Source organism: Staurois parvus, unplaced genomic scaffold (assembly GCF_062004578.1).
Source record: "Staurois parvus isolate SC_StPar_1 unplaced genomic scaffold, SC_StPar_1.0 ptg000087l, whole genome shotgun sequence".
NCBI classification, from domain to species: Eukaryota; Metazoa; Chordata; class Amphibia; order Anura; family Ranidae; genus Staurois; species Staurois parvus.
This window is the reverse complement of record NW_028317883.1, coordinates 1,326,769-1,353,661: the sequence shown is the minus strand read 5'-3', so window position 1 is coordinate 1,353,661 and position 26,893 is coordinate 1,326,769. Positions and strand designations below refer to the sequence as shown.

The 26,893-nt window shown below is 40.8% G+C and overlaps 1 protein-coding gene across 1 annotated transcript; it reads left to right on the top strand.

Moving 5' to 3' along the window:
• The first annotated feature begins 84 nt into the window (after positions 1-84).
• Positions 85-22,380, top strand: LOC149468394 (uncharacterized). Its single transcript, XM_089670150.1, has 4 exons — positions 85-97; positions 1,123-1,192; positions 12,323-12,461; positions 20,672-22,380. Exons 2-4 carry the CDS (start codon positions 1,150-1,152, stop codon positions 21,063-21,065), a joined length of 576 nt encoding a protein of 191 aa, XP_089526276.1. The 5' UTR covers positions 85-97; positions 1,123-1,149; the 3' UTR covers positions 21,066-22,380.
• The last annotated feature ends 4,513 nt before the right edge of the window (positions 22,381-26,893 follow it).

Here is a 26,893-nt window from a genome sequence, read left to right as displayed (position 1 = left end):
CTTGGAAAAATGCCCAGCAGTGGGTGGTAGGAGTGTATTTATATTTCAGGTAAGTAAGATATCTTTTTCAGAAAAACATCTGAATTGGTACAGATTGGTAAGTAAATATTAGCTGTGTGTGTTTGCGTTTTCCTATGGTTAAGATGAAAATTAACCTTCTTAATATGAACTCAACTATATGAATAAATCAGGTTAAATGGAATGTTTAATATGATGACATTTTATGACTTTGAATTTAAAATATACCTGTGCTATATCCAGGCTCCCTATAAGATACTGGAACGTTATTGATTACAATGCTGTGTACAAAAAATCCAATATTTCTAGTTTTAGGCTTGGGTGGTGCTTTGTATTTCTAATAGTTTTTATTAGTCTAGTTAGGCTATAGATGGTATTTATTGTGGACGTGATTACCATGAATTAATCTTCAATGGTGTTTTGCTTTTGTTTAGTCTTGAGAAATATTTTTTTTTCTTTCTGACATCTACACCATTAATTTATAGCTGTAAGTCCAATGCAGTATTTTCTAATAAGGATATGGAAGCTAATTTTTTACAGGTCCTATAGCCTAGAGCAGGGTTCTCCAAACTTTTCAACCAAAGGGCTGGTTTACTGTCCTTCAAACTTTAGGCGGGCCAGATTGTGACCAGTGGGGGTAGAGAATGCCCTGGGCCCAGCATCAGTGAAAATAAACATGGGGTACTATTCCTCCCATTAATACCAATCATTGGTGTTAATGGGAGGAATAATGTCCCATCATTTGTGTCAGTGTAGGAAATAGTGTCCCTTTGTTGGTGTCAGTGGGAGGAATAGTACCTCATATCATTGCGAGGAATAGTGCCCAAAGGGCTGGATAAAGGCTAACAAAGGGCCACATCCGGCCCTCGGGCCGCAGTTTGGAGACCCCTGGCCTAGAGCAACAAGTGTCTTTCTCTTTATTTACATATTTAAAATTAAACTTGTACCTGGGCTGGTAAGCCTTTAGTTCAGAGTGTAGTATAAATAGGAGTTCTGGTAAAATTACATGAAGCCTAATAAAGCCTGGACAAATCAGAATATGAATATCAGAATAAAAGCTGCCAAATGTCTCACTTTACCAAAGCAATATCATTTCTGTTTCAGATCAGCATTTTACATTTCTGGGCAAATATGAGGATTTTGATTCTATATTCAGCTCTGCTCTTCATAACAGGTACAATGACACACTTCGGTATTTCTTTATAAAATTGTGGGTACCATTTTAGAAGGCTCCGTCTGACAACTATCTTGATATTTTTGCTTTATTCCACTTCTTGACAGATTATATAAGATGGGAACTATTCTTGTGAATATTATTTTCCTGCCAATTTTTTTTTGTATTTAATTTTTTTTTTACTCTACTAAACGTCAACCATATGTTACAATACATGCTTGTATATCCATTGTTTATTCAACAATGAATTTTAAGAAATAAAAAATGTGAGCAGGAATTTTGTTTTTTTTATTGCAGAAGGGACATAATACATTTTTTTCTGCAATAAAGGATTCTTACCGTTTTTATCACACATGCAGCTAAGTGTAAAATTATGGCATAGGTGCCAGGATGAATTCACTTCTGTGTGCATGTGCTACATTATCTCAGCCTGATGGCTGAAGATACTGAACCCAGAAAATGCCGCTGATATTGCATTGCTGAAGCAGTGGTGAGTATAATTCCATTTTAAACAATTGTCAGCTTTGGACAGAGTAGGGAATGAAATGGATAAAACCACTTGGGCTTTAGATACAAGTTGATCTGTACTTGTGTGGTCAGTTTTCATCCTTTGTTTGGCCATTGAGAGGTACAGGACACTGTGCCGACACACAGCATGCCTGTATTCGGTAGTTTGTTCAGACACCACACCCTCCATCCAATCACAGCCCGCCCCTGGCACACACTCCCTCCTAATCACATCCCGCCTCTTGAACACACCTATTGCTCAAGCACGGCCTGCATTTTACTTCAGGCTGAAAACACTACGGAATACAGGCACATTGTGACTGCACAGTGTCCTGTAACCCTGCCCCCCACTATGAGGAAGAAGGGATGCATGGTCACATGAAACTAAGAAAAAGCAATTATGGTGCCTGCATTGATATGATGGTATTAGAAAGAACACTGTATGTTCACATCTATTTTAAAGTGGTATTAAAGATTCAGCTTTAAACAAAATTAACAAACATATCATACTTACCTGCTGTGTGCAGTAGTTTTGCACAGAGCAGCCCCAATCCTTCTTTCAGGTCCCCTGCCGGCACCTCTGGTTTATCCCCCTTGACCAGTGCCCCCAATAGCAAGCCACTTGCTATGGGGGCACTGGTGCATGCTAGCTCTTGAGCCTGACTCCATGAGACACATAGAGCAGAGACTTAGCCCCACCCCCTGCGCTCTCATTGGCCAATGACTCCCGCTGCTGTTTCAGCCAATGAGGAGAGGGGGTCCTGGGACAGCCAAGGCTCTAGTGCACAGTGCTGAAAAGAAAGGGGCTCAGGTGAGTATTAGGGGTGCTGTGGGGGGAGCAGCACACAGAAGGTTGTTTTTTACCTTTATGCCTTTACAACCACTTTAACCCCTTGACGCCGACGTAACACAAATATGCGGCCTCACGGACCTGGGCTTTTTTCCGTGGGGCCGCATATTTGCGTACCTGTCTTTGTGCTGGGAGCGCGCCGCTCGGCGCGCTCCCAGCACCAAGACCGCGGTGTCACTGAGAGCCCCGGGTCCCGTTCTAACGATCGGGACCCGGGACTCCCGATTCCGGGTCACGTGATTGCTGTGATAGCCTCTGATTGGCTATCACAGTGATCAATCACTGTGCAGCCCGGCCCCCTTGTTTTCTCTCTCTCTATGAATGGAGAAGAGAGATACATTGTATCTCTCGAACTCCTGACACAGAGAGAGAAAAAAAAGTTTGTAAAAAAAAAAAAAAAGATATATAAATATTAAAAAATAAAGAAAAATACCTAGATCAAGGTTTGATCTAGTTCAGTACCAGGGTTAGTGTTTGGGTCAAGGTCAGGGTCAAAGGTCAGGGTCAAAGGTCAGGGTCAAGGGCAAAGGTCAGGGTCAAAGGTCAGGATTTAAAAAAAAAATTGGTGTCAGTTAGTGTTAATGTCAATGTCAGTGACAGTGTGTTTTATATAAAAAAAAAAGACAAAAACAAAATGCGCACTGTTGTTTCTGGACTGTACTACGGGTACAAACAACAAATAACATACACATATATGGTATCGCTGCGATCGTCAAGAACTGGAGAATGTATTTTGAGTTGTTCTTTGGTGGTAGGTTATGGTCGTAACAAGAAACACACAGTTAAATTTAAAAAAATGATTTTTTTTACTATTTTGGCCCAGTTTTCCTTTAATAATAAAAAAAAATTAGGAGCTATCCATGACCATTTACCACCAAATGAAAGCCCAATTTGTCCTGAAAAAAACAAGGTATAATCCACCTGGATGTACAAAGTAGTTGTGACGATATGTACGGTTTTACTAACACGTCAACGTTGCAGAATTGTGCTTAGGCATTTAGATTTGTTTTACCCTTAGGCGTGAAGGGGTTAAGTAAAACTGTGAGCAAAATAGTAAAAAAAGTACATACTTTATATGATGTTGGCTATCAGTGGCCTTATTATAGCACCTTTCGTTTTTCGGAGTCACCCTGTAGAAGTTTTATTACCTGATAATCCTGCCAGCAGAATTATTATTGCTCCACTTCCATAAAAACAGACCAAGATGTCCAGCAAAAGTTACATTTGGAACAAACCATGCAATATAACACAGCAGGGGGTACTTACAACAGTTTGCTTTTTTGTTTTCAATTTTTTTTTTATTGAATGGTCAGGGCACAAAGCCAAGACAGAAAGGCAATAAAATAAAATCTAAAAATAATACGAGGGATCAGCTTTAGAAATGACAGCAGGAATTGTTCATAAAACAACTATCAATAGCACAATATGATGAAAAACAATATGACGTGTCACATTTATGTCAGTAGCCCTGTCCAGTTCAATAATCAAGTAATAAAGGAAATGGGGATTACAGGAAAAGACGTAACTCTTGAGATCATGCTATTGACTAGGTGACCATGTCCACTAGATAGCCATACATAAGTACAGCGGTCTGCTGAACCTCCTGTTAGCAAACGTAAGAGCAAAACTAAGAAGCACAACAGTTAGCTTTTCTTAATTTGTGTAACCCTTTCACTGCTGTTAGTACAACAGAGGCAGAAGTACCATAGTCAGAAGCCAAGAGTTTGCTTACTTTTCTTAATCCCTTCATAATGAAGGTAAAACAAATATTAATGCTTGCAAGCAGTTTTACAACTTTGGCATGGGTTAGTAAAACTGTGTATATCTTTGCAACTACTTTGTGTATCCAAATGAATAATACCTTGTTATTTTTCAGGACAAATTGGGCCTTCATTTGCTTGTAAATGGTAATGGTTGTCTACTGGTTTGTTATATTATCCATACTGTCCCCAAATAGTACAAAGACCACTTTTTTAAAAAAATGTAGCTATAAGTTTTTGCCATTACTATGACCTACTACCAAAGAATAACCTGAAACAAATCCTTCTGTTCCTGGCGATCGCAGCAATACCACATATGTTTATGGTAATTCTCGTTTATATCTGTAGCAGGTTTCAAAAACAACAGTGCACGTTTTTCTTTTTTATCCTACCTAAAACACATTGACACTGACTTTTGATCCTAACTTGAATCTGACCCTAATCCTGACCTAGATAAAACCCTGATATAGCTATTTTTACTTTATTTTATCTATGTACATAGTTAGTCTGGCCAAGGTTAGTCTGGCCAAAAAAAGACAAACCTCTATCTAATTTTCTATCCATTTACATACGGATTATTCCAAGCCCATAGACTTTACCTTACACATTAGCCGTGTGTGGGGAACTGTGTCAAATGCTTTTTAAAAATCCAAGTATACCACATCCACCGCCACCCCTTTGTCCAAGGTTTTGCTCACCTCCTCATAAAAAGAAATCAGATTTGTTTGACAACTTCTGTCTTTCATGAATCCATGCTGTCTGTTGCTTAAAATATTTTTTCCAGCAAGAATGTGGTCTTTTATTAAACTCTCCAGTATCTTCCCAACCATAGAAGTTAAACTAACACGTATTAATTACTTGCTAAAGATTTTGACCCCTTTTTAAATATAGGCACCACATTGGCCTTATGCCAATCCAGTGGTACTATGCCAGTCTTTAAAGAATCCCTTAAAATTAGAAACAATGGCTTTGAAAGGACAGAGTTCAATTCTTTAAGGACCCGTGGGTGTATGCCATCTGGTCCAGGTGCTTTATTCAGCTGTTTTCTGTCTAAATATTCATGGATCATATCAATTGTGAGCCAATGTGGATCATCTGGAGCTGTGTCAATACCATGCCCATTATGGACAAGAGCTCCCCCACGCTCCTTTATATACACAGAGCTTAAAAAGGTATTAAATAAATTTGCCTTCTCTTTGTCCCCAGTCACCCACTCTAGATTATTTTGTAAAGGGCCTACATGCTTGGACCAGACCTTTTTACTATTAATATATTTGAAGATTTTTGGGGGATTTATCCTGCTATCTTTTGCAATTTGTCATTTGTTCTCAATTTTTGTGGCCTTGATTTCTTTTTTACATATTTTGTTATATTCTTTGTAATGTTTAAGCAAATGATACTGTTCCTTCATTTTTATATTTTATATTTTTTATATTTTATATTTATTTTATATTTTTTTATATTTTATATGTTTATATTTTATTATATATATTTAGCTATTATTTATTGCTTTTTTGATTTTGGCCATAAGCATAGGTTTTATTTTTAGCTTTTTAAATTTGCTGCCCATGGGAATACAGTTACAGGGCATCTAGAAAGTATTCACAGCGCTTAACTTTTGCCACATTTTGTTATGTTACAGCCTTATTCCAAAATGGATTAAATTAATTTTTTCCTCAACATTCTACAAACAATACCCCATAATAACAATGTGAAAGAAGTTTGTTTTGAAATCATTGCAATTTATTAAAAATAAAAAACAAAAACACGTGTACTTAAGTATTCAAAGCCTTTGGTTTCATGGTCTGAGAGTTCCTCAGGTACCTTTTGGCAAACTCCAGGCGGGCTGCCATTTGCCTTTTACTGGCTTCCGTCTGGCCACTCTACCATACAGGCCTGACTGGTGAAGTGCTGCAGAGGTGATTGGAAAGTTCTCCTCTCTCCACAGAGAAATGCTGTAGCTCTTTCAGAGTGAGCATCGGGTGCTTGGTTACCTCCCTGGCTAAGGCCCTTCTCCATCAATCGCTCATTTTGGCCAGGCAGCCCACTCTAGGAAGATTCCTGATGGTTCCAAACTTCGTCCATTTATGGATGCTGGAGGTCACTGTGCTCATTGGGACCTTCAATGCTGCAGAAATTTTTCTGTACCCTTCCCCAAATCTGTGCCTTGATACAATCCTGTCTCGGAGGTCTATGGACAATTCCTTGGACTTCATGGCTTGGTTTGTGCTCTGACATGCGATGGTAACTGTGGGAACTTATATAGACAGGATTATGCCTTTCCTAATCATAGCCAATCAACTGAATTTCCCACAGGTAGACTCCAATCAAGTTGTGGACATCTCAAGGATGATCAGTGGAAACATGATGCACCAGAGCTCAATTTTGAGTGTCATGGCAAAGGCTGTGAATATTTACTGTATGTACATGTGTTTTTTTTGTTTTTTTTTTAAATTGCTAATATTTCAAACAAATTTCTTTCACATTGTCATTATGGGGTATTGTTTGTAGAATGTTGAGGGAAAAAAGTAATTTAATCTATTTTGGAATAAGGCTGTAACATAACAAAATGTGGCAAAAGTTAAACACTTTGAGTACTTTCTGGATGCACTGTAGACCCATATACAGTATATTTGGACACAGGCACAATTTTCATACTTTTGGCTCTGTATGCCACCAGAATGAATTAAAATGAAACAATCCTAATTAATTTGAAGTGTAGACTTTCAGCATTTATTCAAGGTGTTGTATATAAATATCAAGTACAAATGTTAGGAACTGCAACCATTTTTATACACTGTCCCTCCATTTTCAGGGGCTCAAAAGTAATTGGACAAATTAATATAACCATAAATACAATATACATTTTAATATTTTGTTGAGAATCCTTTACTGGCAATGACTGCCCAAAGTCTGGCACCCATGGACATTACCAAAGACTGGGTTTCCTCCTTTCTGATGCTTTGTCACGCTCTAACTGCAGCTGTCTTCAGTTTTTCTTTGTTTGTGGGTCTTTCTGCCTTTAGTTTTGCCTTCAGCAAGTGAAATGCATGCTCAATTGGGTTGAGATCAGGTGATTGACTTGGCCATTGCAGAATATTCCACTTCTTTTCCTTCAAAAGCTCCTGGGTAGTTTTTGCAGTGTGTTTTGGATCATTGCCCATCTGTACTGTGAAGCACCATCCAATCAACTTTGCTGCATTTGGCTGACTCTGGGTTGACAGTATTTCTCTAAACACTGCAGAATTCATCGTGCTGCTTTGGTCTTCTGTCACATCATCAATAAACACCAATGACCCAGTGCCACTGGGAGCCATGAATGCCCATGCCATCACACCATGTTTTACAGATGACGTTGTGTGCTGTAGATCATGAGCTGTTCCAAGCCTTCTCCACACTTTTTTCTTCTTGTCATTTTGGTACAGATTCATCTTAGTTTCATTTATCCAAAGAATGCTTTTCCAGAACTGGTCTGGCTTTTTTAGATATTTTTTGGCAAAGTCTAATCTCGCTTTTCTATTCTTCAGGCTTATGAATGGTTTGCTCCTTGTGGTGAACCCTCTGTATTTGCGTCTCTTGATTGTAGACTTTGAAAATGATACACCCATCCCTGGAGAGTGTCCTTCACTTGTCTGGATGTTGTGAATGGGTTTTCTTTACCATAGAGAGGATTCTGCGATCATCCACCACTGTTTCCTTCTGCGGACGTCCATGCCTTTTTATGTTGCTGAGCTCACCAGTGCATTCTTCTTTCCTCAGAATGTACCAAACTGTTGATTTGGCCACTCCTAATGTTGCTGCTATCTCTCTGATTGATTTGTTTTGTTTTTGAAGCCTTACAATGGCCTGTTTCACTTGCATGGACAGCTCCTTTGAATGCACGATGTGGGTTCACAGCAATAGATTCCAAATGCAAATTCCACACTTAGAATCAACTCCAGGCTTAATTGATGAAGAAATAACAAAGGAGTAGCCCATACCTGGCCATGAAAAAACTTTTGATTCAATTATCCAATGACCATTGGTCCCTTGAAAAAGGGGGTGTGGCTGCTCTTAAGAGCTGTAATTCCTGAACCCTTCCTCCAATTTGGATGCACATACCCTCAAATTAAACCTGAGAGTGTGCACTTTTAGTCCATATCCATTAAATAACTATAGCCTGAATTGAATATGTTTTGGTCAATACCTGAAACAATCTAAAATTGTGCCTGTGTCCAAAAATATATGGACTGTATCGTCTTGGCAGCTGGTGAGGAAGTGACAGCAGCATAAGGTGTTGAATAGGAGATCTAACCAGGTCCTATAAATATGGACATAGCTGTATATTTTGCAGTGTGTTCACATACAGTCATTTTGAAGAACTCCCATTTCTGTGTTGTGTCCATCTATGCCAATATTCCCACCCAGTCTATGTCTTGGACAGCAGCTCCCAGCCTTGGAAAATGAACCCTCTTAAAGTTGAGTGTTTTTATTTTTCCTATATGTGCTTGTTGTTTACAGCTAACAATAAATGAAATCATGTTATGGTCACTGGTACCCAGATGTTCTTTTATATGAACATTAGAAATAAGTTCTGCATTGAGATTACCAGGTCCAACAGAGCATCATTCCTTGTTGGGGCCTTTATGAACTGTACCATAATATTGTCCTGTAGTAGGTGTATACATTTTTGCCCTTTAACTGTTCCTGCAGTGCCATTACTCCAGTCAATTTCTGGGTAGTTAAAATCCCCCATTATTATCACTGTCCCAGCCCTTACAGGCCTTTCGATCTGTACAAGGAGCTGGGTCTCCCTCTCCTCGTTAACACTGGGAGGCCTATAACAAACGCCAATTATTACCTTTGTATTACGCACCCCCATGTGCAGTTCCACCCATAATGCTTCAGCCTCATCACACTCTCCATCAACTAGATCCTCTTTCACACTCGCTCTGAGATCACTTCTCACATAGAGACAGACACCACCACCACCTTTCCTATTTACACTGTCTCTCCAAAAGAGAACATAGCCAGGAATATTAATGGCCAGTCATGTGAAGAATGAAGCCAAGATTCAGCAATACCAATTAAATCATAGTTCTCTTGATGCACCAAAGCTTTCAATTCACCTATTTTGCTTGGCAGACTTCTGGCATTGGTGAACAAACACTTTAATTCATTGTCACCTTTTGAACATGTATTTTGCATATTTTAAATTTTTTTTGCACTATTTGTTTTGTTTACAATAGTCTCCTCTAGCAAGGTGAAAAAGAGTCATTATATATTTTTTTCTCCATTAAAAAAGAGAAAACAGGTGTAACATGTAACATGTAACAAACTTACCCTTTAAAGTGTATATCGAGGCAAAATGTTTTTCATCAGAGTAGGGAACAAGATTAGAAAACCTATCAAGTTTTCACTGCTATTTTGGACTTTGTTAAGCCCAATTCCATGCAATTAAAGTGATTCTAAAGGCTTAATTTTTTTTTTCTTTAAAAAACAAACATGTTGAACTTACCTGCTGTGTGCAGTAGTTTTGTACAGAGCCTCCACATCCTTCTCTTCTTGGGGCCTCCACCAGCACCCCTGGCCCCTTCCTCCTGTTGGGTGCCCCCACAGCAAGCAATGTGCTATAGGGGCACCCGGGCATGCACACTCCCTAACAGCTGCTCTGTGTGTCCATTCACGCACGGAGCTGTGGTTTGGCCCCGCCCCCCCTTTCTTCTCATTTGCTAGCTTGAGGGGCTTGGGTGAGTAATAAGGAGGCTAGAGAGGATGCTGCACAGAGATATTTTGTTTACCTCCATGCATAGAATGCATGAAGGTAAAAAACCTTGAGCCTTTACAACTACTTTAATGACTGTACTCCTCAGTCCTGATCCAAGGCATAGTTTCCTCTATGTGCCAAGTTAACATCCTGCCCTGGGGACCAGACATTTTTCCTTGCATGTTATTTGTTGGGCACTGGTCCCCTCTCTGCCCCTTGAGTTCTCCTGCCTCTGGAGCCAGTGAGAGAGGTCCCAACCATTGGATGTGTTGTGTTCACGAATAGGAGGTGTCCACATCATGCAGGCAGTGATGTGTACTCCCCAGGAAGAAAAGAAGAATCACTATGTGACCTTGGCTTTAGGTAAGTAAAATGGGCATTTGAATAGTTTTTCTCTTTTTCATACCAACGCTTAGTTAGAGGAGGGGTTGCTAATACCCGGGTGTTTGGCTATAAACACTGTAGATTTACACTCACTTACTGTCATAAAGATAGACAGGTAAATGGGAGGAAAAGCATCCTCACAGAGGGAAAATAGCTTTTTCAGTAAAGTAGGGAAAGGCTTGAAACCCAGCCAACTTGTTATTGCTATATGTGTCTCTGCAGATTTTCCTTCTCTTCCTGTCTGGTGAACACATAGTAACTGGAACAGTAAGTGAAGGAAAATCTCTGTAACAGAGCCCCAGATAGCCATAGAAACCTATCAGGGTTTCTGACCCTTCCCAGCTGTATATTAAACTAAATGAAATATTTTGGCGGGATATATATTTTAAGATGACCCACTGAACTTCCACCAGTATGGAGGAATCCAGTCTCACAATTTCATGTTGCTGGTACACTAAGGCTTCACAAATGAAAGATCAGCTACACACATGGTCCAACTTAAAGAGGATCGTCCAGCAAATTCATCACCACACAGGGGCCTATTTGCTGCGAGACAAGCAAGGCGTTTGCCTTGGGCGGAATTTTTCAGGGGGGCCAACCCCCAGAATAAGGGACACTGGCTGTCCTGCACCAGTTCCTGTGTGGTGATCATACAAAGGTCGTTTCTAAGGGTTTTGGGGCTAGGAGGAAGAGTGGACTCCAGGAAGGGTGAGTATCTCTCCTTCTCTTCCGGGGGGGTGGGCTGCAGGTGGCAAGCGGGTGGGCAGCCAGGTGGCAGCTGGGCGGGCGGGTGGTGGAGGAGGCCTAGGGCAGCACAGAACATAAATACACTGCTGCCACCACACTGCCAGTATGAAACATTTTATGGACTGTAATTTACACAGCAAAGATGCTCTCCTCTCTTTAGACACCACCCTATGCATTCTTCTTCAATGGTAAAGGTTATGCTCAGCGGATAAATACAAGGGTTAGACAAAAAATGGAAATACTACCTGATTTGCAGGTGTGAAAGTGATGATGTTTCGCATTGAAGGCGGAAGTGATGTAACATTCTTTTGCTTCCACTGTGTGATGAGACACCTAGCTAACAGGTGGGAAGCCTCACTGCCTGTATGCGCTGCTAGTAATATGGAGTCATGTCAGAGCTTATTGAGGTTCAGAGGGCAGATTGTTGGTGCCACTTAGCTGGTGTCTCTGGGACTGAAGTTGCCAATTTATTTGCTTTGCTGTGAGGTACAGTATTAAAGGTTATGCCGGAATATATAGTTTCTGGGAAAATGTTGTCTGTGAAGCGTGGTTGACATGGTCAACTGACTGAAAGGAACAAAAGCAGGATGGTCACCCGGAATAAGAAAACAACTGCTGCAAAAGTGAGTGCAGAGCTCAATCTCCGTCTTCATGGGAAGAATGTCTCTCAGTTTTCAATGTCCAGAATAAATTAATATTCTGGCCAATGGAGTGAATGAACTGTGCCCAAACAAGCCTAAACATTTTGCAGAATGCGGCTTTAGGCCCATTTTTTGCACTGCGATTCTCCTGCCAGGAGAAACATATTCTGAAGAGCTAAGTAAATGCTCAGTGTGTGTCAGGCCTAATAGGTACCACATAAAGATATTTCTTATTTTCTGTTGTCCATAGTTGCTTTCATTCAAAAACATACTCTGAAGAAACATTTAGGAGTTGATCCACAAAATCTGAAAAAGAAAATGGGAGCAAAAATATTGCTGTTGTTAAACATCTATAATTTTTTTGTATTACTTTTTAAATATATCAGACTGATGGGAAGCTTTTATCAACTACCAATGTTTTTTTTTCCTTAGTTTTTTTCTTCATTCTGATCACAGGTGTGGGAAATTATAACAGTATTACCTTGGTCATTTCAGGAGTGCAGGGACACTACATTGTACAGCAAGATAAAGCACATGGAAATGAAGAGCCCACTATCTACAAAATCCTGACAGATGCAGCTGAAATTGCAAATGATTTAAGGAAACATTTGGAGAATTCAGAGATTGTAAAAGAGTAAGATTTAGTGTTGTATGTTTTTTATTTGCACTTGTTGTATTCACTGTATACCATTTCTTAGAGTTTATTTACACGTGGGTTGTGAAAAGCAATCTAAACTGGATCACTTTTCACAGAGCAGCAAGTGGGTGGCCTGACAGGCAGTGAGTAAGTGATATTGCCTCCTCTTGAATGCCTGTTTTTTTTGACAATTGAATGGGCTTTTTCAATGGGAATACCGATCCGCAACTGTGAGGTTAACAATTGGAATAGGTCACTAGACTAGGTCATGTTTAGTGGGGTTACTGCCAACCAACAAAACATTTTTGCAGTCAAAGCATGTGTTTACACCTACAGCTGCCTGTGCAGCTTAAAGGAGAGTGGTAAAAATACAGCTCAACCACTTACTTTTACCCCTCCCCAAACCCAAGTGTAATATATGTTTTAGAAACATTGGGCCATGTGCAGATGGCCACTGTATGCAAAAAAGTAATCTGTATTATTTTGCCTACTCATAGACACTTTTCTCAGAGCAGGAGGGGGGTCCAGGAGAAGCAATATAGATCAATAGTGAGCTGTAACACCACACACTTATGTCCACTGTCCATCAGCATTGTACAAAGACATTTTATTCAACCAACTCCACCAAACCACAAATACATTGCAAGGGTCAGAACCATTAACTAATTTCCACTTTAACACTGCCTATCTAAACATAGTTTATGAGAATAATATCCGGAAACAAAATCATAAAGTACTGTATGTTGGATCGGTAATACTGCAATTTTAGTATATGAGCTAATTAAGGCCAGCTGAGTATAAAATGTATAGACTTGGTTATTCTTTCTGACAATTATTATTTATTAGAATATTATATAGATTAGGTAGATGGTCCACAAAAAGAAATATATGGGACTTTTAAGGCAACTTCAACATATATATATAAAAAAATAGAGTTTTATTATTCCAAATATTAAAACATTACATTTTAGAAAAACAAGAGAGTTTTAAAACACAATGCGGTGGCTGAGTACATAATACAGGTTATAAATGTTGCTGTAAGACACCTAAATACATATCCTTCCTTGGACGATGGGGAAGCACTGTGAATTTCAGCAGAATCAGCAAGATACCCAATGCATTTCAGAACATTGTTCGTTCTTTAATCAGGGATAAGCTGAAGAGAAGTGATGACGAAGTCACCTTTCTAAGATACAATGTATATTAATGAATGAACAAGCAAGTTTCCATACAAATATTGAAATCCTTACATTGTATATATAACCATTTACATACCATCCGGGATATATATTGTTCTATATGAAGCCACCAGGAAACAAAATTGCCTGAATTGTTATTTATTCAACGCCACCAGGTGAGGAGACCACACTAAAACCCCAGATGGATGGGTCACAGAGAACTCACACCTGGGTTCCCCGCAATTACCAAATGACACCAAAGGCACCACCTCAAGATACAAATTATATATATATATATATATATATATATATATATAGTTGTGTTCAAAAAAATAGCAGTGTGTTGAAAAAAGTGAATAAAGCTCAAAATCCTTCTAATAGCTTTTATTTCCATACACACAAATGCATTGGGAACACTACACATTCTATTCCAAATCAAAACACGAAGAAAAATATATCAAATTTGTGTTGTTCCTCTAAAAAAATTGAAGAAAAGTGAATATTAGACTGTTCAAAAAAATAGCAGTGTTTGTATTCTTCTTTACAAACTCAAACATTTACTATATAAACTGAAAAATGTTTGAAGATTTTTCTTTCCTTTGAATCACTTAATGAATATTTAGTTGTATAAGCACTGTTTCTGAGAACTGCTGTACATCTGTGTTGCATGGAGTCAACCAACTTCTGGCACCTGTGAACAGGTATTCCAGCCCAGGATGATTGGACTACATTCCACAGTTCTTCTCTATTTCTTGGTTTTGCCTCAGAAACTGCATTTTTGATGTCACCCCACAAGTTTTCTATTGGATTAAGATCCGTGGATTGGGCTGGCCACTCCATAACGTCAATCTTGTTGGTCTGGAACCAAGATGTTGCACGTTTACTGGTGTGTTTGGGGTCGTTGTCTTGTTGGAACACCCATTTCAAGGGCATTTCCTCTTCAGCATAAGGCAGCATGACCTCTTCAAGTATTCTGATGTAATCAAACTGATCCATGATCCCTGGTATGCGATAAATAGGCCCAACACCGTAGTATGAGAAACATCCCCATATCATGATGCTTGCACCACCATGCTTCACTGTCTTCACAGTGTACTGTGGCTTGAATTCAGTGTTTGGGGGTCGTCTGACAAACTGTCTCCGGCCACTAGACCCAAAAAGAACAATCTTACTTTCATCAGTCCACAAAATGTTACGCCATTTCTCTTTAGGCCAGTCAATGTGCTTTTTTGGCAAATTGTAACCTTTTCAGCACGTAATTTTTTTCAACAGTGGGACTTTGCGGGGGCTTCTTGCAGATAGCTTGGCTTTACATAGGTGTCTTCTAATTGTAACAGTACTCACGGGTAACTTTACACCTTCTTTGATCTTCCTGGATCTTCCTGGAACTGATTGTTGGCTGAGTCCTTGCCATTTTGGCTATTCTTCTATCCATTCGAATGGTAGTTTTTCGCTTTCTTCCACGTCTTTCAGGTTTTGGTTGCCATTTTAAAGCATTTGCGATCATTTTAGCTGAGCAGCCTATCATTTTCTGCACTTCTTTATATGTTTTCCCCTCTCCAATCAACTTTTTAATCAAGGTACGCTGTTCTTCTGAACAATGTCTGGAACGACCCATTTTCCTCAGAATTTCAGAGAGAAATGCACTGTAACCAGCATGTACAACATTTGCTGCCTTCCTTCCTTAAATAAGGGCAATAATTGCCACCTGTTTTTCAAAGAATGAATGACCTCACTAATAGTACTCCACACTGCTATTATTTTGAACATGCCCCTTTCAATTAGTGATTCAATTACACAGAATCAGCAGCATGCATGTCATGACTGTTGGGTCTGTTGAATTTCTATTACTCTACTACACCTGATAGTAAATTATTTGCCATGTAGAAATATCGTTTCTACCAAAAACAGTGATTGATCAGGTTAGTGATGTCTGACTGCTATTATTTTGAACACAACTGTATATATATATATATATATATATATATATATATATATAATTATATATATACCACGATGACAAAAAAAAAACAATTTAATATGCTATAGTACTAGGTCGCTGAGAGATAATATCATAGATAAGTCAATATCTATAACTTTTAATATTGGCCAGAGAGAAAGATCTAGAAGTATGAGGGAAGGACTTAGGAGGCACAAACCATTATCTAAGTGTACTAGAGAGTGAATAATGGACTACTATAAATAACAGCCGTAATCCAATATAATGAAATAACTTGATAGACTATAGAAAAGGAAAAATAAGAAAACACAAAAAACCTTTAAGGTAACAATTATATAGGTATGTATAGCTGGGATCTACAAAAATTAATTTGACCTAGTATGCAAAGGCCTCTCCGTTCCTGGGGAGAAAATTTCCCTTGTCATTAGATATGCTGTCAATAGATAATGCACTGAACAACTGATAATAAGGGGTATAAATATGGTGCCTGATGCCAGCGCATGCACAGTAGAAGTCCGCACCGCACACGCTCAGGTTAGGGTTGCCTGGGCCAAGAGTACGTAGCGCAGCCACACCCATGTAGGGTGGAATGGCGTCATGCACATAGCGGCCCACCGGCGCATAAACAGCAACATGGCCACAATAGCCGAAGGGCGGATAAGCACCACTCTAATGGGATCCCTGAAAACTGTAATGGAGGGGCTCAGGACAGTTAAGGGGGGAGTTCAGGACTGTAATGGGGGGCTCAGGACAGTAATGGCGAGGCTTAGGATAGCAATGAGGGGCTGAGAACATTAATGAAGTCACTGAAGACAGTAATGGGGGGCTCAGGACAGTAATGGGGGGTGAAGACATTAATGGGGTTGCTAAGGACATTAATGGGGTCACTGAGAACTGTAATGGGGGGAGCTGAGGACTGTAATGGGGGGCACTGAGGACAGTAATGTAAAGGAAGGCAAAGAGAAGTAGTGTGAAGGGGGATTTTGATGCGAAGGGAGTGACTATGATGTGAAGGGGGGACTGAGGATGATGTAAGAGCAGGGTTGTGATATGAGGCTCGATTTAGATTTGTTTATGCACATTTGCACGCACACGTTGCAGGTAGGGCAGCCCATTCATTTTAATGGACTGCCCTACCCATGAGAAACACAGGGAAAGAAGTCTAAACTCTTTTTTTTTTTTCAAATCGCACGGCATCAAGCTGCACAGTGCTGCAACACTACGTGGTTTGGTGCATGCGAAAATGTGCTGTGATGCCGATGTGTGGGGGTGCTATTAAGAATGAATGGCACCCCCAAGCATCTGCCAAAAAGCAGAGCATTTCTCTGTGAGCCAGAAACACATGCGATTTCACACATGTCCTCCAGCCACAGACTTGTGAACCTAGCCTAAGAAGACAGGGGGACTGTGATGTGAAGGATCTGACTCATAGCACAAACATCCGATTCAGACCCCGGCAAGAAGAAAATTTTACTGACTGGATTGGGGAATTTTAATTCAATACCCCTGATCTAAAGGGTAACAAACTGACAAAAGATAATTGTCGAAGAGAAAAAAAGAGAACCAAGGCATAAATTCAAAGCACATCACCTCCAATGACATAGAGTAAGTCAGGTGAAAGGAAAAGAAAGCATCCTATATATGTATTATGCAGAGGTTAGATACTGGAAATAAGTGTGCCAGTGGTTTGAGAATATCAGTTGGGTATCATCTTAGAAAATAAACTAACGCTGGTTATTGTGGTGTCTAAAGTTTTTTGCTAAAAAATAATAAATATGACAGGGATTAAAGGAATCTCACCAAACAAGGTAAGAGGTAGTTGTTTGTTACCATAAAGTTCTGCACAGGCATTTCACAGGCTATGTATATGGAAGTAAAGAATGAAAATGAAAACATAAGGAGAGAGACATCAAAAGTGAACCAATTGCTTATAATATTTAAGACAGTTCTTATATTTTTCTTCTTCTGGTGCCCTGCAAAATCTGTCATGGGGAACATGTCTATCACATAATGAAGGTGGGATGGATTTTTCTCTTTGTACATTTAGTTGTTGACTTAAAGTGCAACTGTAGCTATAGGCATTCAAATATTTCCTCACCCCCCCCCCCCCACTTAGCCACTCTCATTATATCATTGAAAGACAACTGTAATGTATAAAAGGACAAAGGGGCTATATGGGATTAATTCTAGCAACATAAGAGAGGTTGCTTACAGAGGACTTCATACCACTATGCATGGATTGGAACACCACCAATGAGGATGCATCCTTTGCTTTGTGATGTAATTCATGTTTTAGTATTTTGTGGATGATAAAATTAACAAATATTATTGTAACATATTCTATGTCATGCTGTGATTTGACTAGAGGCACCTTTAAAATCCGAAAACATATATTTATATTTCTTTTGTATTGAGGTTTTTTCTACTTTGCTATGGGATGTGATGCCCCTTGATGATCTACCAATCCAGGGGTCACTTGTTATTCTAAATAAGTAGTACATACATACAAGCCCTTACTAACCTTTATAGCTGCAGTAACTGTGGAATAAGTCATCATCAAATTTTACAGCAGAGGCACTTTAATTTTTAGCAGCCAACTCCTCACTACTCCCAGCAGCAAACTTTCAGTCTTCTAGTCTGTAGTGTAAACACAGAATCGGTGCTCTGGGAAGGGTTCAGCAAGAATCTCCACCTAAGGCTGGTATACACCAGAATCGCACCAGAATCCACATTCCTGTGCAACTCCTGTGTGTTCCCCTGCAGTGTGATTTTGCAGCCAATTGATTTAAATGAGCTGCAAGTGCACCAGAATAAACAAAAAGTAGTGCATGCTCAACTTTTGAAAAACGTGCAACACCAAATCACGTAGTACTGCAGTTACCATGTGATCTGGTGCCAGAAAATGCACTGCATTTGTGATCTGTGTTTGGAGTGCTGGTATCAGCATATTTCCACCTTCAGAAGATCACAAAGATAGTGCATTTTGAATGTGGTGCAGGAAACATGCAAGGAACGTGCCTTACTCACACTGTGTTCTGGTGTGAACCAACACTTAAGGGCTTGTTTTAGAGCTGCAATTTGGCTAAAATATGTAAGCTCTGCAGCTTTATTGACTTAACTTGTTCTAAATTATAATTATTATATTATTATTATTATACAGTAGTTATATAGCGCCAACAGTTTGCTCAGCACTGTACATTATAATGGGAGACAGTACGCGAGACAGCACAGTAACAATACAATACAATACACGAGGGGTTTGAGGGCCCTACTCCTTGGAGCTTACAATCTAGGAGGGAGGGGTGAGTGGTACAGGAATAAATAGCTGTGGGGGATGGAGTGGTGGGAAGAGTGGAGGAGATCGGCAACTAGGTGAGGGCGGGGTAGGCTTCTCTGAAGAGATGGGTTTTCAGGGTGCGCCTAAAGGTGAGGATGGTAGGTGACAGTCTGATGGATTAGGGTAGTGAGTTCCAGAGGATAGGGGAAGCCCTGGAGAAGTCCTGGAGACGGGCATGGGAGGAGGAGACCAGAGAACTAGAGAGTAAGAGGTCTTGTGAGGAGCGGAGAGTGCGTTTTGGGTGGTAGATGGATATCAGATCGGTGATGTAGTTTGGGGAAGTGTTATGAACAGCTAGGTACGTCAGTGTTAGTAATTTGAATTCCATGTGTTGGGCAATCGGAAGCCAGTGGAGGGATTGGCAGAGGGGAGTTGCCGATACGGAGCGGTTAGTAAGGTGGATGAGTCTGGCCGCAGAATTCAGGATAGACTGAAGCGGGGATAGCCTATGTTGAGGTAGGCCGCTGAGGAGGGAGTTATAGTAGTCAAGTCGTGATATAATAAGGGAGTGAATGAGTTGCTTTGTAGTTTCTGGAGTTAGGAACAGACGTTTTTTGGAGATGTTGCGGAGGTGGAGTCTGCATGAATTTGTCAGCGATTGGATCTGGGGCTGGAAAGACAGATTGGAGTCTAGGATTACACCTAGTACTTTGGCTTGCGGGGTGGGGCATAATGAGGTATGTTCCATGTCATGCAGTAGCTGGATCCTGTAGAAATGTATACTGCAGTAATGTTCTGTCCTCTTTCGGTCTCTGAACTTTCAACACACTGGGGGTTATACTTTTGGGTCTCCAGGCTGAATTCAGTAGAAAAAGTTCCTAATGGGGACCGGCCCCCTCCTCCCCTCTCCCAGAGGCGTATTTACCACAAAGCAAACAAGGCATTTGCCTAGGGCAGCATTTTTTAGGGGTCAGCACTGCCCCCTGGAAGAAGGGACATATGCGGTATGGGTACCACGTTGGATCCGAGAGAGGCTGCTTGATGGTGTATGCAGAGCCCGATTGTTGTTCTTGGGGATGTCCAGAGCTGTGAAGGTGAGTGTCTTTTTCTCTCTTGCCGGTGTCAGGCTCTCTCCGCCGGGGGGGGGGGTCGGCGTCTGATTTTTTTTGTTGCCTAGGGCAGCACAAAACCTAAATACACCACTGCCCTCTCCTCCATTGAGAAAAGTTATTTCATTGCTTTCACTGCCTGTAATATGAACTGCCAATGAGGAGAGAATCCTGTGATTCGTGAGATTCTCCCTCATTCACAGGTCAAGTTACAGGCAGCAAAAGCAATTAAATAACTTTTCACAATGCATGTGAGGGTAGGTGGAGTCTCCAATGGGAACTTTTTTTTTATTGAATTCAGCCCAGAAACCCAAACCTATTAACCCCTTGCAAAATGGAAGGCCCGAGACAGGAAGAGGACCAGGCATCCCTGCAGTGAAGTTTTTTTACAGGATCCAGCTGCCTGCATGTAGTGGGATATACTTCATTGACAGTTTGTTAAAAATATGAAAATACTTAATTATCCAGAGCCTGGAAACAGGTAAACTTCAAACTTTTTGAAACATAGTTTTTCTGTGTGAAACCACCATGGTGGTCTTCAGTACAAAAAGTTATTTACAAGTGACTGAGAATTTAAACACGTGTTGTCAGAAAATCAACCAGCAGAATAAATATGACTTTTTTTATGGAAGTATGAATGTTTTTGGAAAACAAATTCACTCAAACATATATTTTTACTCTAGGTATAAAATTAAAGAGAAGTTGCAAGCTGCAGTGGACAATGTTAAGGAAGTAGAGAGTGAGATTGAAGACCATTTTGACAAAGTCTGGAAGAGAATTGAAGAATTCGGTCAAAACTTCCCCATTTTCACCGAGAAGGTCCTTCCTATTTTGGAAGACACTGCAAACAATTTGGAAGATCAAGCACATGAGCATGCAGAAGAGCTATTAAGCGCTGGGACTAAACATTTGAAAAGAATGAAACACCATCTGACAGTATTCTTGAAAAAAGTGGAAACTATAGCAGGAGAGAGCCGAGATGAGCTGCAATCTAAACTAGCTGAGCTGAAAGACAAAGTTGAGCCTTATATGGATGATGTAATAGCAGAGTTCGATAGATACCTGAAGAGCATGTAATGGCAAAAAAATAAGAAGCCAATTGGGATAAAGAGAAAAACTTAGAAAATGTTTTTTAAAAATTAGGAAAAAAAGTCGAGCAGGTAACTATTCAGACCTAATTAAGTAGTATGACAAATCTTCTGCAGCCATTAACTAAGATTAGAACTTCCAACCCTTTTCAGGCCGGGACAATCCAATTTTAGATTTGACCATATATGCATGTGAAAAAATCGATCTGATTGCTATTAATGCAGTTATTGCGTGAAAGGACATTCCACCCCATTCAAGCATAATCTGAGTAGATAAAGATAAGGTAGAAAAGTCAAGGGCAGTGCCTAATGAGCTAGTTATCAGCATATTAGATCGAAACTGATTTTTTTAAAAAGAAACTGTTACTGGAATTCCAGGTAGTTTGGACTCTTGTAATGGAATCATCCACCTGCTGTAATTACACAAAAATGTAATCAAGGGAGGGGTGAGAACCTTTGGCTTTTAGCCCTGATTTTCACCTGTGTGACTTATTATGTGATTTGACAGTTCCAAATCACATGACAAGCAGCACCCTACTGGAACCATTCAAATCAGTGTGACTCCGACTTTGTGGTGTTGCACTGATTTGAAAAAAAGGTTCCTGCACTATTGTTTGTGATTTCAGGTGCAACTTGCATAGACATTTGTGCATGAATTCGCACAGATGTCAGAAAAGTCGCACCTAAAATCGCACTGACCTGCGGCTTTGAAATCACGCGGCTTTAAGTGAAGTAGTACAATTTCAAAGTTGTATTCAGTGTGAACCAGGGCTAAATGCATAGTGTGGCCATAGTATGGACTAGACATGTATTCCTGTAGGCTAAAGAAAGTGTACCATGCAAAGTGCCAAGTGCAAAATTGGTGGCCATGGTGGAAGTACATGACCTCATGAGTAAGTTTATTGCAGCACAGCTTTTCACTTCTTCCAGTAATAGTTACTTTGCAGCTCTCTGCATTCAGTCACATAGAATCTTAGATCTAAAAAGAGAATCTGTACTCAAAGACTTTCCTTTAGCATGTATGTACAGCAGCTGTTACTAATTATACCTCCTGTTCCCATTCACTTTTGAATAGCTAAGTATCTCCATGCAGGGCTAGCAGCCTAACATATCGTACAAGTACTGTCTGGGGGAATAAATGCCCCCTAGCCCGGTCCTCCATGAATGTAATGACTTTATCTGCTCTATTGCCTACTGTTTGTTAAGTACATTTTACATAACACACCATACAACATCAACGTTTGCCTTTACTATCCCAAATATATGCTTTTTTGAAATAAATAATAAATTTCTAAAAATAATAATTTTGTTGTATCCATTGCATAGTCTGTAAAGTATTTGCTGTTCAATTTACTCCTGGGATGCAAAAGAATTGCCCAACAGCCTCAGGAAAATCTGTCTTAAAGATCCAAGCAAGAATTTTAGACAGATATTGCTCTTTAAATAAAATGAGAGGATGTTTGTCACACATGGAAGCACTAATCAAGACTTATTTGTGTAATTTCTGTACTAACATTCAGAAACATAACTAGAAACATGAATAAATAATAATTCTAATTATATGATTTAAGCACAAGGTTCCCCCCTTACATCAGAGTCAACAGAGTTCCATGTACCTCTGAATACACACAGTTTTCCATTTACATTTTAATCCACAGAGTTCCCCTTTACATCTGAACTTGCAGAGTTCTCCTTTACTTCTGAATTTGCATAGTTCCCCTTTACTTCTGACCTCACAGAGGGAGAACTCTGGAGACTCTGATTTAAGGAAGAACAATGAGAACTCTGATTTAAGGGGGAACACTGCAGACTCTGGTTTAAAGAGTAAGAAGAAAAAGAGAGGAAGGCGCCTCTAAGTGCAGTATTAACAATTTATTAGTAGACAATGGAAAATTTGCACTTACAAGATAAACGGTTAAAAAGACTCATCGTGTGGTAATTGGATCCAGGTGGGACATCCAGCCGTCCAGCAGCAAGCTATGCCTATAGGATCAGGAAGTAGAGTCCAGGATGTGCCTGTGCATCAAAAATGAAGCTTGGAGAGCAGAGTCAGATGTAGCAGATGAAAGGGGCGGTAATGCATTTCGGAGCATGCTCAATAGGCTCCTTCTTCAGACTGAGGTCTTCCTGCTGTCTCTCTCCTCTCTAGCCCATGCTGGGGGACAATTACACATGGACAGTTAGGGCTAATAATGAGGTCTGGCTACCAGCAGAGGGGCATGGCAGCAGACGTATCTCTCACACTGCCCAGACCCAGCACAGCACCAGCCTCCACACAAATGGGAGAGGAGAGAGAGCAGGAACTGCTCCTCCCTCCTGCCACCCCTCTCCTCCTGTGTGTGCCCGCAGCCATGCCCACATTCCAATCCCCGGCAGCACTGTGCCTCACAAAGGGGTAGTTCAGTGCATTCCTGCAAGAGAGGTGCTCAAAGTGTAAAGGGTTAATATGAACTATGTCCAGGAGTCATTGTGGCCTCAGGCCAGTATCTGTACACATGTAAAGTGTGTGAACTTAAGCACCAGAACTATTGAGAAGGCCCTGAAGCTGTCTGTAGGTGGAGACTCAGATGCACATGCTGGCCACGTGCAGGGAAGATGGGCACCCTGTTTGTACACAGGCCTACATAGTATATGTAACACCTTTCTGTGATACTGCTTGCAGAATAATAAATGGACACAAGAAGGCAATGTCCTGCAGCCCAATTGTACAGACCATGTTGCAAAGCTTTGTGGGATTTATAGGCTGACTGCAGGACTTTGTTGTTTGACAGCAGGCTAACGAACTACGTATATTTCCCAGAGGAGCTGGCATGTGGGCGGAGGCAAATAAATCCTGTCATCGGAACCCAGGACAGGAATTAAGGGGTGAGAGCTGGAGAACAGGTGTGGACGAGAAGACCGTGAGGGATGTCAGAGGACCGGGCCAGACTAGGCCGTAGAGAGAGTAAAGGGAGAAGGAGGAGTTGCTGATCGCTGACAAGTCTGGTGACCTGTCCTATGGACCAGTTTTCCAGAGTGCTGCTGTCCAAAGTGCTAACTGAAGGAAAAACCGCAGGAACATTGGGTGCCCACATCTGCAGAGAGACCATCAACTACCTGACCATTGCCACGGACCGGGTTCCATTCTCAAGCCATTCAAGTTGCCAATTACATTGCTCAAGTCTGCTGCTTTCTGCGTAGTTTAACTGGCACTGTTCACAAGTTACACATGTTGATACCTAGTTCACCCAGCAGAATGGTTACTACACCTTCAGCATATTCCAATCACAGGAGCCCACAGGCATGCCTTGCCCTCTGCAAGCTAAGCCGCATCATTGCTTCCACCGCACTCAGTCCCATATTCACCAAAGAGCTCCTGCCTTGCTGCAGTTTGCCACTGGGGTCCTAAGAGGAGTTAGTCCTTACAGAAAGGGCTGCTGCTCATATTTGTTTATCCCTGCCTAAATCTGCATTTTACCCTGTGTGTGTTGCAGGGGTACCGTCCAAGCCACCTACCATTTCAAGGAGCAGCCTCTTTCCTTTGTATCCACCCCTAATTAAAGAACCTTTATGTTTGCTTTCAAAGAAATTTGAATTCTTAAAATGCACCAACTCAGGCCCCATCAAGCGCGCAAAAGATCCTATACTGCAGTTTACTGGGACATTGACCTATTCAATTAAGAGCTGTTTCTTTGCCTCAGAACTGAACCCTGTCACCCACTTTAGAAAGCCCAAACTGAGCTAGCTGCTGTAGTTTTTTCTTACTCACTGGGGAAAGATATCTCAGGACTGGGGTTTGACTTTTACTTGAAATTACTACAAGTGATAGCTATTGTTTTATGCAAAAACATTTCTGTTTTACTATGCTTACATTTGATGTCAATACAACCAATATATCAGTTCACTCTAAACTGTCTGTGAATCTATTTTGTGGTTGCAGCCAGAGGGTTCCTCTGACTAGAGCTTTAAGATGGTGTCAGCAGGGTTTGGGCTTCCTGAGCAGGGTCAGGCAAGACAGGGAACCTAACATTTACTCAGTGACCCCTGAGGGGGTAGTGCTACATATATGTGAGCTGACTGATACTCAGGACTCCCTCTCACTCTCTCTACTGTGAGATCCTGCGTCTGGATGAAAAGGCTGGAAGAGAGCTGGCAGAACACTAAAAAGGTACAAATGTTGCTTGTTTGCTTTGGAGAGCGAATTAGGATGCAGGAACTGACCTGAGTTTAGTTAGTGGCTCAGCCAAGCAGAGGTTTAGTTTGTTTTATACTATGGATTTGCTGCACAAAGCCAGTATCCATTATAACTGTGTTTGCTTGCTGAATAAAAGTGCAAGACAAGCGTGCCTGGAATGTGCCTGGGTGCCCTGTCTAGCATGTGGTTATTGCTGCCAGTACCAGTTGAGACTATCCCACTTACAGTATTTACTACAGGCGTACCTCAGTTTACGAATTTAATGCATTCTCCGGGATGTTTCGTATTGTGAAAAATTCATAAACCGAAATGCGCTTTCCCATAGGAATGCATTGAAAACCAATTAATCCGTTCCAGAGGTCAGAAAAAAGTAAAAAAAAAACTGTGCAAAACTTTTTATAAAGTGCATCTTAAAGGCATAAATACTGTACAGGGACATGATTAAAAATTAATTCATAAATGCATTGAAAACCAATTAATCTGTCCGGAGGTAAAAAAAAAGTTTTATCTGTTCATAACTCTTTATAAAGTGCACTTTAAAGGCACGGGGCCGGCGCTATAAACCTCCCAACCACAATGCATCCTGGGGAAACTTTGTATTGCAAAAAAAATTTGTGAACCGAGGCATTATTTTTAGAGACGAACGAATCGAAGTAGGCGAAGTGGAATTCGTTTCGAATATTAGGAAAATTTCGATTCGCGTCGAATCCGAAAATAAGCAGACTTCGGATGCGCGAATCGAAATTTTTCCTAAAATGGCGGCGACATGTGCGGCGACGGAGCGGGGATGTCTGGGAAGGCGCGCAGACAAGGCGCGCTGACCCATAATGCATTCATTCATGACGTGATCGCATTAGCCAATCAGCAGCCAGCCAGCCAGCACAGTGTAATGGTCGAGCTATAAATGGCGGCCATTTTAGAATTCTCCATTTGCCTCCAGTCATTCAACAGAGGCAGACCTGGCTGTATGCAGGGAGAGAGTTAGGGACAGAGAAACGTTAGTTAGGGACACAGAAATGTTAATTAGGGACACAGAAACGTTACTTAGGGACACAGAATTGTTACTCAGGGACAGACACAGAATTGTTACTGAGGGACACAGAATTGTTACTGAGGGCCACAGAACTGTTACTGAGGGCCACAGAACTGTTACTTAGGGCCACAGAAACGTTACTTAGGGCCACAGAAACGTTACTTAGGGCTACAGAAACGTTACTTAGGGCCACAGAATCGTTACTTAGGGCCACAGAAACGTTACTTAGGGACACAGAATTGTTACTTAGGGACAGACACAGAATTGTTACTGAGGGACACAGAATTGTTACTGAGGGCCACAGAACCGTTACTTAGGGCCACAGAAACGTTACTTAGGGACACAGAATTGTTACTCAGGGACAGACACAGAATTGTTACTGAGGGACACAGAATTGTTACTGAGGGCCACAGAACTGTTACTGAGGGCCACAGAACTGTTACTTAGGGCCACAGAAACGTTACTTAGGGCCACAGAAACGTTACTTAGGGCTACAGAAACGTTACTTAGGGCCACAGAATCGTTACTTAGGGCCACAGAAACGTTACTTAGGGACACAGAATTGTTACTTAGGGACAGACACAGAATTGTTACTGAGGGACACAGAATT